Genomic DNA, 18,636 nt, shown 5'->3' with positions numbered 1-18,636 from the left:
GGAGGTGCCTCCCTCTGCTTATTCTCGGCCTGGCCACACACCACCGACAGGCGCTCCACACCATGGGGGCCACAGAACAAGCTCTGACACCCAGCTCTCTCTGCCCCCCGACCTGTGCTCTCCTGAAGGAACTGATGTCCCCTTCCTCTCCATTCAGACCTGCTCAGCTGTATGGCCTCCTCTTCCAGAAGCCCTGCCTGACAGCTCTTTCCACCTTGAAGCCCTAATGCACTTTTTCCCTGGACCACTCAGCCAGCCCTGTCTCATGGAGGCAGCCCCTTGCTCTCTCCAGGCTGAGTCAAGCAGGCCCCCTCCCATGCCCCCAGCCTCAGCACCCAGGATGGAGGGCTTGAGTCAGAGGCTGAGCAGAGCACCTGGTGTGGAGCAGGACCGCCCTAAAAGCATCCACTTACAAACCACTCTACTGCAGCTACTTCATGCCCTGGAGGAGTAAGGGGCAGAGGCTCATGGCCATGGGCCACCAGCCTTCACCTACACCGAGACTGCGGGCACCCCTCCAAGGGCTCCTTCCCACAATCACCGACATGGTCGGTTGTCAGCTCCAAAATCTAGGGAGCTACAGCCCCAGGCTGGGGCTGCTGGGGGGAGGGGGCCTGACCCCCTCCCACAATGTGCCCAATGTCTAGACCAGCACTGTCCAATGGAAATATGCCAGGCACGTATGGAATTTTAAACTTTTGACGAGCTATGTTAAAAAAAGGGAAACATGAAATAAAATTTAATAGTATATTTAACTCAATATACCCAAAATGTTATCATTTCAATGTGTGATAGAAAGCTATCAGTGGGCCATTTGACGTTCTTGGCACCCTGGCCTCTAACGTGTACTTAGATCCCATCCCAGCTCGGCCCAGCCCCCCGTGCAGGCACTCAGCGGCAGCCTTCTTGGGACAGCGCAGGCGACTGCGAGGGGCTGACGAGCACAGTCCTGGGAAGTGTGTAGCCCTGGGTCCCGTGCGCTCTGGGTAACAGGACTACAGCTCCTGTTACTGAGCTTTGCATGAGGAACAAACAACTCTGCCCTCAGGAAAGAGCGGCTGACTCTAGCCCCTGTAGGTGGGCTTCAGGGAGGCGGTGGCATTTGTATGCAGCCTCCGTGAGTCAGGGAGGAGGAAGGAGAGAATGAGGGACGTGCTGCAGACAAAGGGAAGCAGTGCGCCCCATCGGCGCGGGCCCTACGTGCTCTGCAGCCAGTCGCCCTGTGCCCATTTGCCCCTGACAGGCCCAGGACAGCCCAGTTCGTGCCTGCTGTTCAGGTATAGGGGTCAACAGCACGTTGTCAAGGTGCTCAGCCCGCCTGGACTCCAGGTCGCTGAGGATGTGATGGAGCTTACAAGCAGCGGACCTGTGACTCAGAGCCCAGCCTCCATGACCTTTGGCTCGACTGTGGGCCTAGACCTCTCTCCTGCACACCAGGCTACGGAGGGCCAAGAACGTGAGGGCCTCCACTCCAGGGGCTTAACAGGAGGGAGGAGGGGATGGGCCCTTGCACCTTTGCCTCTGCTTCCCCCTGTCAGGGGGGTTAACAGTGACATCCGTCTCTGCAGAGCAGTTTGTTGGGACATAGTAACTGCAGGAGGAAGTGAATCAATGGCCGCCGGATCCAGGGCTGAGTTCCAGCCCACGCTTGCTAACTCTGTGTTGAAATAGGTTGGGACCTTGATTTCTGCAAGGCAAATGTTAGCTTAGCAGAGTGGCCACGTCAGATGGGCTGAGACTCCCCCTGCACCCCCTGGGGCCCTGACAGCGTGGCTGCTCCCCGCCAACGTCACAGCACACGCCTTCCTTCTTCCCAGGCTCCTGAGTCCCAGGGTGACCAGGGAGCCCTCCACCCCCAGGCAGGCCTCCTCGGCAGCTGCTGTTGCCCTAGCTGCCGCTGGGAGCTCGGCCACGGGGGGGGAATGCAATCGGATGGTCATCCCTGCCACTCTTCCCGCCCTCTGGAAGGAGCTGGAGCAAGTGGGAGCAGGCTGCTACTCTCCCCTCTCCCTGCCAGGCAGGTGTGCAGGTGAGTGGGCCGGGCCGGGCCGACTGCTTCCCCACCTTCTGAGCCTCCCCTCCTCACTGGGGAAATGTGGATACACACGGCAGCACCGCCTCGTCCCTAAGATCCTCCACGGGAGGGCTCGGATGGTGCCATCCACCGGGAGGAGCAGGAGGCCAGGCGCGGCGGCCCGGCCTGTCCATTGCACACAAGTACCCGCTCAACGGCTGCGGAACGCCGAACGGAGCCCTGGCTTCCGTCCACGCGGCTTGGGGGCCGCGACCCGGCGCAGAGGCAGCCGCTGCCCGCCGGGGGAAGAGCCGGGGCCTCGGAGGGGCTCGGGCGGACGGAGGAAAAGGACAGGAGCAGCGGGGCGTGCGCGGGGGTGGCGGCCGCACCGCGTAGGGGCGGCGTGGCCGGGCCGGGGGGCTGCCTACAGGATGACTCCCAGGGCTCCGCTTCCCGAAGGCCGGGCGCGGACCGAAACGAACTTCCCGGGCAGAACTGGAACCCTGAGCCACCAGTGGCCGTAACCAGGCAACCCGTGAGCCGCCGCGAGGTGCGCAGGCGCAGCCCGCTCCGGCGGCCGGCGCATGCGCGGTCGCCTCCGCCTGTCTCCAGCCTTGGAGGAAGTCCAACGGCAGAATGGGAGGGTCGCGCCTGCGCTAGGGCGCCGCTCGGCTTCTCGGTGCCGCCGAGTAGCCGTTCTCGGCCTCGGTCGTTCAAGACTGGTTCTTCACTTGGGCCTGACTGAAGAACCCCGACTCTTCTCCCATCCTACGACGAGAAAAAACTGGGAGAAAGAGCTGGCGTAACCAGGGCGACGTGTCCGAGCAGCCCTCCGCGCGCCCGGCCCGGCAGGTGGGCGAAGGGCGGGTCGCAGGGGGGGCGGGTCGCAGGGGCGAGGCCAAGGGGGCGGGACGAAGGGATGAACGCTGAAAGATTGGTCGCAGGCGAGGGCGGGGCCAACGGGGCGGACGAATGGATGGCCGGCGAGGGAGGGGGCGGAGCTAACGTACGGGGAGTAAGGTCTCGGGAGCAGCTGCGATGGGCGGGGCTGATGGGCGTGGTGGGCAGGCGTGGCGCGCGCTGACGTCGCGGTCGGACACGTCGGCGGCGCGGCGGCCGGAGCCGGATGTGCCAAGATGGCTGCTGCGGCTGTCCTGTCTGCGCTCGTCGCCGCCTCCGGGCCGGCTTTCGCCGGCTGCTCCTGAGGGGTTGGCCCAGGGATCGCGGAGGGGCCGGGCGGGAGCCTCGGCCGCCCTGTGGCGCGCCGGTGAGGGCCGGGGTCGGGCGGAGGGGAGCGGCCGGGCCGGGCCCAGCCCCAAGCGGACGGCGCCTCTCCCGGTACCGCCAGGTGTCGGGCAGAGGCCCCGGGGGCGGGTGGGGACCTGCGGGCCCGGGGTGGGTCCGGCTGGGCCAGGTGCGCGGCCCGCCTGCCGCCTTCTGCACCTCTGTTGCCCTCCTCGTCAGACTGACGGGGACCCCGCAGGTACGGCCTGCACTGTGGCAAGTGCCTGTCGGGCTCAGCTGTGTTGACACTTGGCTTAGCCCTGGTGGCCTGGACGGAGGGTTGTGTTGGAGTGGCTGGAAGATAGACCAGACCTGCAACTTTTTAAAGAGTACAGACGTGTACGAAATTTCTTTAGCAGTTTTGCGTGTCCTTTGCTTGGAAGCTTCTGAAGTAGTTTTGTCTGCATTGGTTGAGAGATTTCTCCTGAGCCACGCTGGTGAAGAGACAGATTAGCATTGCTGTTGTCTGTCGGGAATTTCGGGGCAAAGTGACAGGTGTTGCAGCGGAGGTCTGTCACTTGTGTCTTACATTAAGGGTTAGAAGGATACGGAATAAAATTACAGTTCTTGTGGCGGAAGAATTACAGTCGAGTGTCTGGGCACATCACAGCCACTTAAAATCAGTTTTTGCTGCTTCACCTGAAAACACTTTTATTTTTATTTTTTATTTTTTTTAAAGATTTTATTTATTTATTTGACAGAGAGTTAGGGAGAGCAGGAACACAAGCAGGGGGAGTGGGGGAGGGAGAAGCAGGCTCCCCGCTGAGCAGGGAGCCCGATGCGGGGCTCGATCCCAGGACCCTGGGATCATGACCTGAGCCGAAGGCAGACGCTTAACGACTGAGCCACCCAGGCGCCCCTGAAAACACTTTTAAATGGCTTGGAGATTGGGCATGAGCTGCTTAAGATTATGTGTTAAACCCGTGTGTGCAGATGTTAACCTGAGTGGTATTTCCCACCCCAGATACGGCAGGGAGCAAACCAGGTCACACACCGTTGTTTCTAACATTGATACTTTTGCAAGTTTCAGCAGAACCAGGCTCCCTGCAGGTTTTTTTCCCCCCATGCCGTTTCTTAGGGTTCTGGGTGCTGTTATCTTGCAAAGATAAGGTAAGAGGCATGTTCCTGTGATTCATTCACCCTAAATAGCAGTAGGTCCCAAAATCGTCCAGAAAGCTTTCTTTAGGGTAGTGTGTCGATTTTAATGATTCCTTCTTGCTTCTATAAAGCTCTTTCCTGAATGTCAGTGCGTCCTTTAGGATCTTTGTCATTTTTAGCAGTGTTTAGACTCCCCTTTCTCTAAATGTGTTTGATTCTGTACTTAGGAAAGTTGGAGTTTATGGTTTCTTTGAGTGGAGTGTCTCATAGTCTGACAGGAACATCACACTCACGGTTGCCGTGAGGGAGATTGAAGGCAAATGGTAGACTCCCAGGTTCTTTCTGGCACTCCTATTGGTTTACACACTCGTAGCTTGGAGGCCGCAGCTCTGAGGATAAGGAGTGGGCTTTAAGTGTCTTGGTCCCACAGTCAGGAATTTATATTGGAAATAGGTGTGCTTAAGTATTTCCGAGAGAGACAAGGCAGTCTACTTGAAGAACTAGGTTTATGAGTAATGCATCTTTAAGAACAGCAGCTAGTGTCTCTGAAATAGTGCTTTTTTTAAAAAGTTAGATGACTTGAGGGTGCAGGATGACTTCCTGGCTGGAATTAAGTTCCCTGGGGTCAGGAGAGAAATGATAGGCAGTTTTTCTGTTTGTGAATAGAGAAAAAAGATTAAAAGGATAATGTTCAAGATTGTTCCAAATGAAATTGGCATATTGGTAAAAAGCTCTCAATTATGGGTAGGGGGGAGAGTAGGGGATTCTACGTTATAGGAAAGTGATAGTGTTTGCTTATAAAATGGTTCTTAGTCTGGGAGTTGAGAAAATAGTTTTTAAAGAAAGTTTCTTCAAGGAAAGCATGTAAGTATAAACCTGTGAAATTTACATTTTGATAACATTTCCCTATTAAATAGCAGTAGGGATTAAGGCATCCCAGAATCCTCTGTGAGTAGAACTTTGTAAGATGAAACCCAGAAGAAACCTTAGAAATTGTCATATTGCTTCTCTCACTTTACAGATGAAGTGACAAGGTCACAAAAAGACAAGGGGTGTGCCCGGGGCCATTCAGCTGGACACCCAGCCGTGCTCTCCCAGTTATGCCTCTGCTGTGTAATCCTCTGGGCCTCTGCCATGTGTGGTTTTTCTTTTTTAAAGCTGCTTAGAATGGTGAGGGTCCTCTGCAGAAGCCTTACAAGGAGGAAGTCGTGTCTTGGGGGGTGTCCTGGGTGCCTCTGTTGCACAGATAACAAGAAGAGGCTCTGCTTGTTCTACTCAGTCCATAGAAAGCTGAGCTGTAAACGTGCTTTGTTTTGAAATGGCTCCTTATAACCCAGTGAGGTCTCCAATGCTGTTCCTAATATAGTCCATTAAATTTGAGCGAGTTTCGGAGTGCTCTTCAGTCAGAAGGGGTTCCCTGTTGGCCTAGGACAGAGCATGTGTGGGCAGTAATGGTAGTGAAGTAATAGATTCCTGGGACTAGTTTCCAGAGAGGCATAGGAGCTTTCCTTTGTAATAGTTTTACTTAAAACACATTCATAAGTGCGTTCTTGTATCTGGCTATCAAAGATTTCCAAGAGCAAAAATTTTGTACATCTGCAGAAACGTGTGGGTTACACTCTGGAGTCCTTCCACGATTTCTCCCTCTGGTGTTTACTTATCCCCGTGATTGGCTAAACTTACCCTGTTTGTGAGGGTGGTACTGGGGGAAGGACTTACACATAGAAAAAGAATTTGTAAAGAGACAGTACCTGGGTTTTTGCCTTAGAAGTACAGGTTAACTGTTCAAGATTATACTTAATGTATTTTATTTAGAAAAAAACCCACCACTAGCACCAGCAAGAGAAAACACTGTAAAGATGATTTTGCTTCTTTGTTTTCTATAAAAGTTTTTTTTGGCACTCTATTATTGAAAACTTTTGAATGAAGTCAGTTGGTCAGTTTTATTTATTATTTTTTTAAAGATTTTATTTATTTATTTGACAGAGAGACAGTGAGAGAGGGAACACAAGCAGGGGGGAGTGGGAGAGGGAGAAGCAGGCTCCCCGCCGAGCAGGGAGTCCGATGTGGGGCTCGATCCCAGGCCCCTGGGATCATGACCTGAGCCAAAGGCAGATGCTCAACGACTGAGCCACCCAGGCACCCCGAGTTGGTCAGTTTTAAAGCTGCTTTAAGTTTACTTGGGGTTTTCATTCTAGGGATAGTTGTTACAGCTCTGGCAGTCAGAGGCAACTTGTTTTGCTAATGCTATTCAGGCAGTCATCACACAGAAAATGAGGGCTTTTGCACGGGAGCATAAAAGGCATTTTAATATATTTTAGATTTTTCAGCTTGTATTACTCTGTACTTTATAACGCTCTTTCATTAGAATGGAAATACAAATTTTAAACTTTTGTTTTCATTTCAAGATTTAATATTAACCTGTGTGAGAAGTATGATATGCAGTCTTAATAGAGGAGTTGGCTCTTTCGGGATCTGGAGATAATTTATGGGGCGATGTCAGCGTACCTGGTAGTAAGTCAGAGCAGCAGTTCAGCTGTGCTTCATCTCTGCCCTCTGGGTGAGGGCGTCATGGAGGCAGCAGGCATTCCACACGGGTATTCAGCTGGGCTACAAAACTGAACCGCAGAGAAGGCAGTGACTTGTGTGAAGTCAGTCAGTGAGCTCCGGGCACAGCCCGCGTTTGCATCCCGATCCGGTGTTCTCCCTGTTCTTGCCTGTGCACGCAGCAGCCCCTCTGGGGCGCAGTTCTGGGCGGGAGGGGGGTGAGAGCAGGAGCTGAGGGACTGAAGATGCAAACTCTTAAGTTGTTTCCAGCCTTTCTCTGTTTTTTTAGTTTTCCTAATTCTGGCTGGGAGTTTGAATATATGGATTTTATGCTAATTTTTTCTTTTTCTTTTTCAGTTCAAATTAAGGAAAACCTATATCCTGCTTCTTTCTGTAAGCAGCATCTAATTGTGCAAAAGATCAGTCATGCAGCCACCTCCCCAGGCAGCCCCATCCGGTGTGGTTGGGCCACCTCCAGCTGGGACTCCTCAGAGCATGTTCTGGTCCAACAGACCATATAGGAGACAGGCAAATAATAACGCACCCGTGACTCCGATAACTTGCCCACTACAGCCGGTGACGGATCCATTTGCTTTTAGTAGACAGGCGCTACAAAATACATCATTGGGCAGTTCGTCCAACAAAAGTAGCCCACCCATTCTGCAAGGCCCGGCCCCACCAGCGTTCCTTCAGCGCACCGGTCTGCCTGTGCCTCACACAAATGCTGGGGATACCCTCCAAGGACCGGTGTCACAGCCCAGAGCAGATGGCAGTCTGTTTTCCAGTGTGCTGACCCCTTCAACTCCATCGGAGCCCGAGGTGAACAGGAGTGCCGAGGTTGCTTCCGGCTCAGAACCCGAAGTTCAGACTCTGCCATATCCTCAGTACATTCCAGGAGCGGGTGTTGACAGTTCTCATGGGGGCCATCCTCACACGAACATGCTTGGGCCCGATAGGCCCCTGAGTAGGCAGAACCCGCATGACAGTGCTACAGCATTAGCACCATCCCCTTTCTTCCCTCAGCCTCGTCAGCAAATGCCAGGGCAGTGGGGACCAGGGCAGGGAGGCCCACAACCCTCAGGTCAACATTATTGGCCCCGCCCAGAAGGACCTGTTCAGAACGCGGTGCCTCACGCCTCCAGCGTTTCTCACTTCCCTGCTCCGTCCAACCCGCATCATGGTCCTGGCCACGAGCAGCTCAACCCACTGGTGTGTTTGCCAGGACCCTTAGCCACTGATGGAAGCAACGAGGCGGCCTACCTACAAAGTGGGAACCATTCAACAAATAACTTTGATCCTGAAAATGCGTTCAGGCAAAATTCTAGAGCTGGGAATACTCGGGCGAGCCAGGAGCTCAGGCCAAATCCAGGAGTGAATAAAGAGCAGTTGCCAGACCTCGCTCTCGTTAATCCCCTCGCTCAGGGAAATAGCCCAGAAAGCCATTTGCACTACCCCCCAGGGGCCGGGACCAGCCGAGCCCCGTCAGAAGTGGACTCCGGGGCTCTCTCCATGTTTTTCCAAGGTGGGGAAACAGAAAATGAGGAGAATCTCTCCTCTGAAAAAACAGGCTCTGCTGGTCAGTCTGACTTCGACGGCTTCTCCCCCAGCCCCGCGCTTGGTCATCCTCCTGCACACGTGGGAGCGGGTGGCATTTACCAGGCCTTTCCCAAAGGTTCCAACAATGAGGCCACGCAGCAGGGAGGACTCCCACAACCTTATTTTTCTCAGTCTGCAGGCGCCCAGCCTGATCGGCCCCCGGCAGCAAGCGCCGCCACCGCCGTGTGGGGCAGCACAGCAAGTGCAGGGGCGCACGCGGCCAGCGGCGCGCAGTCTGAGAATGTGGAAGACCTAGAATTCATTCAAAATCAGGAAGTTCTGCCAAGTGAGCCCCTGAGTTTGGACCCTTCCTCCCCAAGCGATCAGGTCAGATACGGGCCCCTTCCCGGGCCAGCCGTCCCCAGGCTTGGTGGTGTGGGCCACGCTGGAGGTGGGGGCCCAAATCTCGAGGCCCCGGATTCAGCGCTGCACCCTGTGCGGTCTGATGGCGTGTCAGCTGGTTACAGCAGCAAGAACCACAGGAATCTCCTGAGTGCAGCCAGGCCCCAGGATGTAGGCACTTTCATTCAGCAGGAAGTGGGAAAACCTGAAGATGAGTCTTCGGGGAGTTTTTTTAAGCAAATTGATTCTTCTCCTGTGGGAGGAGAGACAAACGAGACCACCGTGAGTCAAAATCACCACAGCAGCCGGTCCCAGCCCTCAACCCCAAGCCCCCCAAAACCCACTGGAATATTTCAGACAAGTGCAAATAGTTCTTTTGAACCAGTGAAATCGCACTTAGTTGGAGTAAAACCCGTCGAGGCTGATCGTGCCAATGTGGTAGGTGAGGTGAGAGGGGCCGCTGCCCACCAGAAGCAGCGCGGAGCCGCTGCTGCCCGACCCGACGCCTCCCCCGGCAACCTGGAGCAGCCGCCGGACAACATGGAGACCCTGTTCACGCTCCAGGCCTGTTCTCCACCCTTCTCCGTCCCTGTGGAGCCTGGCCACGGGCTCTTGCACACTGGGGGACCGCCCTTGGAAACTGTGCTCCTGGCAGCGGAGAAAAGGCCTTTGGCCAGAGCCCAGGGAGCTGTGAAGTGTGAGAGCCCAGTGACGACGTTGTGGGCACAGAACGAGCTGCCAGATTTTGGAGGCAATGTCCTTCTAGCCCCGGCTGCTCCTGTGTTGCACGTGCCTGTGAAACCCCAGCCGTCGGAAGTGATTCAGCCTCCAGATGAGGGCGTGTCCGCTCCACAGTCCCAGGAGCCGGGCTCCGGCCTCCCTCTGCCGAGTGGGGACAGCATCTGTGCTTCTGAGAACCTTGAGAATCCTCCCAAGATGGGAGAAGAGGAGGCCCTCCCGTCACAGGCAAGTTCCGGCTATGCCAGTCTGTTGTCCTCACCGCCCACTGAATCTTTGCAGAATCAACCAGTCTTGATTGCCCAGCCTGATCAAAGCTATAATTTGGCTCAGCCCATTAATTTTTCTGTGTCCTTATCGAGTCCTAACGAGAAGAATCAGCCCTGGAGAGATGCTATGGTCGGGGATAAGCCCTCGGCAAGCAGCCGGGCTGTGGGGGGGGACTCTGGAGATGGTGCTGTGTCTGGGATCACGGCCGGCGCTCTCACCCGCTCGCCTCTGCCTAGCAGTCTCACGCACAGTAGTTTTCCACAAGTTCCTGGTACTTCGGAAATAGTTTCTAATCAGCCTGCTAATTTGCTGGTTCAGCCGCCACCTCATCCAGTTCCAAAGAACTTGCTTTCAGAAAGCCAAAAGATTGATAATGCAGAGAACATTCTTCCCGAGGTGGTTAGTAGCCCTGCTGGAAGCACAAGTGTGATGTTAGTGCCCCCTGCAAACGCTACCTCAGTACCTACTGGTAATAAGGCAGATCACTCCAGTCATCGGGAAGAAACTTCTGGAGCCCTAGACTTCACGCTAAATAGGACTTTGGAAAATCCTCTAAGAATGTATAGCCCATCCCATGCTGACAGCTCCGCGTGTCGGCACACCGTCAGCGGTCATCCGAGACCACCTGGGCCCGGGCCACATAACTCAGACCATTTCTACCAACAGGTGACAAAAGACGCTCAGGACCAGCGTGGCCTAGAGAGAGCCCAGCAGGAGCCAGCACCGCCTCTTCCACAAGGGCCCAAAGCAACGTGTTCAGAACCTTCAAACCCAGGAAGTCCACCCTTGCAGGGACAGCCCCAAAACTTGGTCCCACCACCCGCAAGCCCAGCTCCAGCTGACACAGGTCAGCCGCTGCCAGCCCGGCCACCTCGGTCCTCCAGCGCGTCGGTCATGTCCACCAGCTCGAGCCAGGCAGCCATGCGGTCGGACCAGCACTGGCTGCAGCCGCCTCCTCCGGACTTGGCATCTTACTACTATTACAGACCCCTGTACGATGGCTACCAGTCGCATTACCCCTCGCCATACCCGCTGGAGCCTGGCCCGGCCCCCCTCTATTACCAGGTACGCTCAAGCTCTTGGGCTTGAATCCTGTGACCAGTGGTTCCTTTCTCTCGAGCTGTGCTCCTTGGCGGGCTTTTGTTGCTCAGCGCAGAAGTAAGTAGTGCCGTCACCGTGCAGAGTGCCGGTTCCAGGCGCCGCTGCGTGAGGCAGGCGCCCCGCTCACGGAGCTTGCTCTGCCCGGTGCGGCCCGTCTCTTGGAAGTTTACTCTGCACGCCTGTGTATTGCATTGTGTGCAATACCTGATTAATTTTTTCACATGGCATCCCCCAACTTACATGGCTGAGAAGCCACCTGTTCCCTGTCCCACCGGTGACTTCTCTGTAGAACTTGAGTTGTGGGTTGCACACTTCGGGAAACGGGGATAGCCTCTGCAAGCTTCGGTGTGGTTTTGATGTGAAAAATCTACCTGACGAGTAACAGGAAGTATAGTATTTGAAGTCCCTTCTCGAGAATAAAAACATTTAGAGAAAATGTTAGGTTTGGAATGTAATCCTAGCAAAACAGCCAAGGGGGATGAAATTCCATAACCTCCTTGAGGGGCAGCAGCAGGGTGGGGGTGGCCACTGTGCTACGTGGAAGCCTTGCCCTTCACCGTGGCCCAAGTGCACGAATGTTGTTTAAATTGGGTTCTGTTCAGTCCTGTTACTTTGAAACCATATGGTTCAAGCGTACACATTGGAACACTGTCTGCTTCTCATGACTTGCCGTCCCAGCCCAGCATCACCCAAAGGTAGCTGAGTTCACAGGAGTGTGGACCGCAAGTTTGAAAAGCACGGTCCTACTGGGCGGGGGCGGGGGGGGAGGTGGCCATCCTGGGGGCCTTGCAGTCAGAGGCGGCTGGGTGTGCAGGGCTGGTGGGGTTGGGCCAGGCGGCAGCCCCCATTAACAGGAGGCTTGGGTCTCCTTTGTAGGCTTTTAGTGTCTTTGGGAATGTATGAATGTATGAATAGTGCACAACTAAGCACTGAGACCAACAAATTCTAGATTCTGGAAGGAGCCCCAAGGACTCCTGTTGCCACACACCGAAATTGATTTTCGATGCGCCCAGAGCCCACGGGGGCTGGCAGAGCGTGAGGGGAGCAGTGTACCTGCTTTGGGTCCTTTATGTAGCAACTCCGTGTGCCTCCCAGGAGTTCTAGCCGGAGCCCAGCACACTTTCGTGGGAGCCCGCCCCCTGCTGCCCTTTGGCCTTGTCGCCACAGCCTGCAGCAGTGGTCAAGAATAAGTCTGTTTGACGTGATTTCTTCTCTTCAGGTGATGGCAGAGAGTCAGGCTCGTAGACCAAAGGGCTGATTCTGTCTCATGCCTGGATCGCCTCATCTCTGCTTCAGGTCTGCACATGGCCGCTCCTTAGAGACAGAGTCGTGGCCATTCATCAGTCTGTTAATGGAGCCGAAAGCCTCATGAGAGTAAAATGTGATCCTCTCTTTGAGGCTTCCCGTAGCTCCAGGACCCACTGAGATGAAACCCTGGTTATTTTGCTTACCTGAGATGGTGTCTGAAACAGAACACAAACTTGTGGGGTCATTGCATCTCCACATTTGAGACTTCAGGGACTAGAAGCCTGGCGGAGCCCTCGAGAGTCTCCATGGCTCCGTAGGGTTTGCCCGCTGACACATTGGCCATCTCCTGAGCAGGAGCAGGGCAGTCCCTTTGAGGAAGATCCTGCCACCTGCCTGTGGCTGTGGATTTCAGATTGTAGGTTTTCTGTTGTGCATGAGGGAAGCCCCACGTCCAGCGCTCCTCCTAGAGGGCCGTCATCAGTGCCGTTCAGAGCTAGCGCCGGCTGCTCGACGTGCTGTGTCTCTGCTGGTCTCTAATGTCGCACGAACCCTTCTTCCGGCAGGACGTCTATGGCCTGTATGAGCCCAGGTACAGGGCCCACGACAGCGCGGCGTCTGCCTACGCTGAGAGCTACCGCTACGCCGAGCCTGAGCGACCCAGCTCCCGAGCAAGTCACTGCTCAGACCGGCCACCTGCCAGGTGATGGACGTCTGTGTTGCTGGGTGTGGTAGTAACTTAGGGATCTGAGCAAGACTGTACTCGTGAAGAGTTACACCAGCCTGTCCTGTGTTTGTGTTTACTCAGCACGGGCAGAGCACAGCAGCACTTTGAAATGGAACAAAGCCCCACCCCCACCCCAGCCCCAAAGCCACCTTGTCCTGTCCGCCAGCGCTGGGTCAGGGCAGACTCTTGGCGGGGTCCTCTTGGGGCCAGCTGCTCCTCCTACGGCCGAGGCGCGCACGCGGCTCTGGCATTTGGCTGACTGGGTGTTCAGGGCCCTTAGACCGGGGCAGCTTTGCCCGTGCACAGACGCTTCCCTACTACTAACCGCAGAGGTGCTTGATTCTTGGGCCAGAACACCTGCCCACGTCCCCTTCGCAGCACTGCCCCTGTGCCGGAAGGCCCCCGCACACCTCCGGCTTGCTGCTCTCTCTCACTGACCAAGCACGTCTCGTTCTGTGATTATAGATGAGGGATTCTTTTTTTAAGATTTATTTATTTATTTTAGAGCGAGAACACAGAGGGAGGGGCAGAGGGAGAGAGAATCTCAAGCAGACTCCCTGATAAGCACAAGAGTCCGACGCAGGGCTTGATCTCCTAACCCTGAGATCATGACCTGAGCTGAGATCAAGAGTCAGACATTTAACCAGCTGAGCCACCCATGCGCCCCTGGGTGAGGGATTTTGGAAGATCACGGGCGTCACGCCTTCAGCCAACTAGGAACTGAGGCGGGTCCCAGTCCCCACTCGGAGCCGCAGTGTGTGCGGCCTGTTCCCGGGTGCGACCTTGCCTGCCTTCCAGAGCCTTCACCTGTACTCGCTCATCGTCCGCTTGGAGGAGGGACGGGTCACGGGTGTAGGTTTTGTTACAAGAGTACATGGTGTCTTGAACTTGTAGGAGAGGAGGTCTGATTGCCGATGGAGACTTCGTGCGTGCGTTGCCTTTCAAAATCTTGGGGTCCTGTTGCTGGTCCTTCAAGACTTTGATAGCTTGTCTGGAGACAAGGCTCTGTCTCTGTGAGCCTTTGCCTGTTGAGCTGGCCTCTCTGTGCATCCCTGACCTGCACGTGGCCCATACTTCTAGGAGCTTTATGTAAGAAAGTTCCCGAGGGTTTAGCTCCTGTATGGCACCTAGAAGGTGAGGTTTTCTGAAGTTAAGTGTTCTGACTCAGGGAAAGCAACGGGCAGGTGATTTCTAGAACCCCGTAAGCACGGGGGAGGGTGCAGCCAGCGCACATCTTGCCATTCCAGTTTTCTGTCTGCTTGCCCACCTGCAAGTTAACATGGTACTTCATTCTAAGAGGCCAAGGGTGGCCCCGTGCTGTTGAAAAGTCATCCAACCAGAGGCTAGGCCAGGTTACACGGGAGTGGTTCTGTCCTGTCTTGCAGTGTTTCTGTTCTCGTGCTGTCTTCACCGCTCACTTGTGACACCTCTGGAGAACACCCTGTCCTTCTTCCTGCCCTGCTTCGGTTGGGGGGCGGTGTGTGCTTCTGCCTGGTGTGAGCGCATCCCTGCAGGAACTGCCTGCGGTGGGAGCATGTCTTTCGTTTGTGTGGCTGTGTCTTTGCTGATGGATGAATGGGCCTGGTTGGTGAGGGTGGCGAGGAGGTGGCATGCTCTTGGTCCTGCCCTGTGTCAGATCATTGTTCTGAGCCCACTGCAGGTGTGCTCAGGGGCCCCCACTCTGCAGATAGGTGGGGTCTAAGGGTTCTCCTCCAAAGCCCTGGGAAGGGCCCTTGTTCCTATAGCTGAGCCATGGGAGAGGGTGCTCCTCACAGGCCACCTCTGCCCCAGGAGCTGTGCCAGCCAAGCCCCCAGGCTCAGCTGGGTGACATTCCTGAAGGGACATGAGAAAAGTTATATTTTAAAAGTCAAATATTGTCTAAAACTTGTTACTAAGAAACAAAAATGCTAGTAAGTTCTTCTAAGAATCTTACTGCCCCAGGGGCACCTGGGTGGCTTAGTTGGTTAAGCGTCCAACTCTTGATTTCAGCTCAGGTCTTAATTTCGGGGTCGCGAGATTGAGCCCCACACAGGGCTCTGGGCTGGGCATGGAATCTGCTTGACATTCTCTCCCTCTGCCCCTACCCCTCTCCCCACATTCACTCTGTGCACACGCTCACTCTCTCACTTGCACTCACTCTATTGGAGGGAAAAAACAAGAATCTTACTGCCCAGAAGTTCTGACAGCTGACCTTGCTAAGTTCTGCTTTCTGTGCGCTGAGAGTCAGACTTGTAGCTTGGTCTTTGAGGCTGGTCTCCATCAGGCACGCTTCAGGTCTCATACCGGTCACATTCAAGAGGCTGACACCAGGGGCTGAGCCAGCCGCAGCCCTGCACCTGGGCGCACACCGTCACGTGTCCAAAGGACACAGCACATGGTCTGTGTGGATGGGTTTGACAGCTCAGTGCGTTTTGCTCCTGCTAAGCATGATACCAGAAACTCGAGAACCCGTTTGAGCCTTGCCATGCAGGACACAGTGCTGAGCACACAAAGGGCGGCCAGCTCGTTGATTCTGCATGGCACTTAAATAGGTATTTAAGAGATGGATTTTAAAGATTTTATTTATTTGTTTGTCAGAGAAAGAAGGGGCACGAGTGGGGGAGCTGCAGGCAGAGGGAGAAGCAGGCTCCCCGCTGAGCAGGGAGCCCAATGTGGGGCTCAGTCCCAGGACCCTGGGATCATGACCTGAACCGAAGGCAGATGCTTCACCGACTGAGCCACCCAGGCACCCCAAGAGATGAATTTTAATTAGCTGTGTGGGAGGGGGTCCCATCATCTCCTTGTTACTGTTTCAGATCTACTGATGAGTGTTTTTTCATGACCAGAGTGTTTTGCTGAGTGTCTGATGCTCTGGCAATCACGTGTATGGACTGACGTCTTGTCCTAGTCTAAGAAGCGAGTAGGTGAGTTGTTTTTAACAGTGTGGTGTGTGCTTTCAGGCAAGGGTACCCCGAAAGTTACTACAATTCCAAAAGTGGATGGAGCAGTCAGAGTGACCACTATGCGGATTATTACCCCGGCCAGTACGACTACGGAGGTATGTTCAGGATTCTGCACGGCCGACCGCTGGTGCGTCCCGGTGCGCAGCTGCGCTCTGTGATCGTTTCTTAGGAGACTTTCCCGTTTGTTAGTCCTCGTATGTTTTTAATCCAAGAGCCGAAGTAGTTGAAAATAATCTGTGCCTGGAAATAATTATATTGCTATTTTTCATTAGGAAATTACGATTTGGTTTAGTGTTAATGTCTCTTTATCACATTAGTAGTTTCCTTTGACTTTCTAGCAAAGCGTCGTGAGTAGTTCCAGAGCGGTCTTGTCCATATGTGACTACTTAAATTGATTAAAATAAATAAAATGGAACACCAGCTCCTGGGTCGCACTGGCCACGTGTGGTGTGCCAGTGACCTCCTGTGGCCGGCCCCGACTTGCGCGGTGCGGACGTCAGATGTCCCCGCCGTGCCAGGTGCTGCCTGCCGGTCTTGACGCGCTCCTGCTGGGCAGCGCGTGCCCGTCGGCGGCCCTGCCGCGCCTGCTGTCCGGTGCTGGGCAGGGTCCCAGGCCCGCAGCCTCGCAGGCATCCCGGCACAGCCGCCCCGTCTGCTGCTTCCCACAGGCCTCTTTCCTTTCTACGATTGTACTGCTGTAGACGTAAATTCTGCTCACACCTGCCAAAAGTGGGACTTCTAGTTTATAATATTAATGTATATTTTTTTTAATATTTTAGTTTTGGAATATTTCTTAAAACTTTCTGGGTTATGTTAGAAGACATACGAGGGAAATTTATAGTCACAGGATTAAGTGTTAAAAGGTCATGACTATGAACGAAATTTTAACAAAGATATCTTCTAGCGTGTTTTTTGGTTCTTTTTAATCACGTGTGTTGAGAGAACAGCCAGTGGCCATTAGGTGTTACACGTAATAGGTGGGATACCACCCGGCCCCTCTGTCTCACAGTTAACACTCTCCAAGGTCATGCTGATTTGTGGGAGGAAGGTTTGGTTTGTCTAAGAGCCTGGAGGCATTCTTCAGTCCTGGGGTGGTGTGGTCTCTCCAGCAAGGGCCAGAGGAGTGTCTTCCCTTGCCTGCTGTAATCAACCACGAATCCCCCGCTTACAGACCCAGGTCGCTGGGACCGGTACCACTGTGCTTCCAGATTCAGGGATCCCCACACCTGTGACCGGAGGTATTGGTATGATGCTGAATACGATGCGTACAGGAAAGAAAACTATGCTTATGGCGACAGGTTGGTACAGTGCACTTTGATAAGAAGGGTTGCTCATAACCAGAGCTTTGCTCCTGCGTCTCTGGTCTCGTGTCTGTCATTTACCCGAGCTGCACTTGTGTTTGGGATCCTGGTGAGCAGCTGACACTGGGGTCACTGTCTGAAAGAGAAGGATGAGCCAGGCCCTCCTGGCAGTTCCCACTTGGGCTGTTGGAGGGGAACTGGCCTCGGCACAGGCGCTGGAAGTCGGCTCCTCCTCTTCTTGGGTCTGGGAGAGGCGTGGCTGCACGCAGCGTGAACTTGAAGGATGTTTCTCCAGATCTGAAGGCAGGGATTTGAACTTGGGCTTGGGATGTGGCCACTCTCCCAAGGGTAGGCTCTGACTGGTCTTCTGAGGGTCACGACCCTGGTGGGGTGGTGACGACATGGTGGGGCCTCACTGTGGGATAGGAAAAGGCCGTCGTCCTGGAGTCACCCACCCACACTCCCCTTTCCTCGCCTCTGTCCCTGTTTCTACCAGGCCCGAGAGGTACGATGACCCCTGGAGGTACGACCCTCGCTTCACTGGCAGTTTTGACGACGACCCCGAGCCCCACAGGGACCCTTACGGGGAAGAGGTGGACAGGCGTAGCGTGCACAGCGAGCGCTCAGCCCAGAGCCTGCGCAGCAGCTTCAGCTCCCACTCGCATCAGGTGGGGGCCCTCTCCCCCTCCCTTCCTGCGTGACCGCACGCCCGAGCCCCCGCGTTTCCAGGAGTTGATTTTTCCCGTTTGCTCTATGTTTTCTCAGAGTCAGATTTACAGAAATCACAGTATGACTGCTGTTCCCTATGAGGCCCCACACCCCCCCGGCTCCTTGCCTGGCCAGTATGCCTACGGCGCCTATGGCAGCAATTTCGGCAGTGCCCAGGGCTTCCCAGAGTATGGCTACCCTGCCGAAGCTGGCTGGCCTACCGCGGAGCAAGGTGTGTGTGTGTGGTTGGGGCCCTGTGCTCTCGTAGGTACAAAGGGATGTCGAGGCACACTGCTGGGGCAGCCTCCCAAGCCCTGGGTGACGGAGGAAGTGGATTTCAGCTCGCATGGGAATCGGCAGTGGCCTGGCCTGGTCTTCTCTGCAGAATACGGACTGCTGTGAGTCACAGAGCTTGTCACAGCGGCTACGAGCTGCCTGGCCTGTCCATAGTGGCCACGTCAGTGTGGCTCCAAGGACAGGCTCCCTGCCAGCTTCTTGGGTGCGGCGGCACTGTGTTCCCCAGTGCTGGCCACTTGGGTAAGCAGTTTGTGTGGGGGAATTCCTAATTCCCCTTGAAAAGCTCCTGTGCGTGGACTTATCACCTGTGCCACATTCTCAGCTCCTCTTGGAGGTGTCCCATCAAATGCTTTTCCTTAGAGAAGTGCAACAGTGTGTGTCACGTCCTGTGGAAATCTCTCTGCACTTCAGGCATCCTGCCATCG

At 54.9% G+C, this 18,636-nt stretch overlaps 1 protein-coding gene across 10 annotated transcripts in view; it reads left to right on the top strand.

Moving 5' to 3' along the window:
• The first annotated feature begins 2,642 nt into the window (after positions 1–2,642).
• Positions 2,643–18,636, top strand: part of SEC16A (SEC16 homolog A, endoplasmic reticulum export factor) — a 33,849-nt gene continuing 17,855 nt past the window's right edge. For 5 of the 10 annotated variants that reach the window (XR_013443892.1, XM_078062034.1, XM_078062033.1 and 2 more), the window contains exons 1-7: positions 3,114–3,281; positions 7,301–10,954; positions 12,802–12,938; positions 15,903–16,000; positions 17,077–17,203; positions 17,703–17,874; positions 17,972–18,146. Coding sequence is in view for 9 of the 10 variants with exons in the window: in XM_078062034.1 (XP_077918160.1) it covers positions 7,370–10,954; positions 12,802–12,938; positions 15,903–16,000; positions 17,077–17,203; positions 17,703–17,874; positions 17,972–18,146 (4,294 nt within the window). In the remaining variant the exon portion in view is untranslated. Of the gene's footprint in view, positions 2,867–3,113; positions 3,282–4,075; positions 4,409–4,452; positions 5,261–7,300; positions 10,955–12,801; positions 12,939–15,902; positions 16,001–17,076; positions 17,204–17,702; positions 17,875–17,971; positions 18,147–18,636 lie in introns of those variants that run through there. The other 5 variants (XM_078062035.1, XM_078062036.1, XM_036095260.2 and 2 more) reach the window with 5 other exon arrangements.

The sequence above is a fragment of the Halichoerus grypus genome, chromosome 14 (genome assembly GCF_964656455.1).
Source record: "Halichoerus grypus chromosome 14, mHalGry1.hap1.1, whole genome shotgun sequence".
NCBI classification, from domain to species: Eukaryota; Metazoa; Chordata; class Mammalia; order Carnivora; family Phocidae; genus Halichoerus; species Halichoerus grypus.
This window is presented reverse-complemented; position numbering and strand designations above follow the sequence as displayed.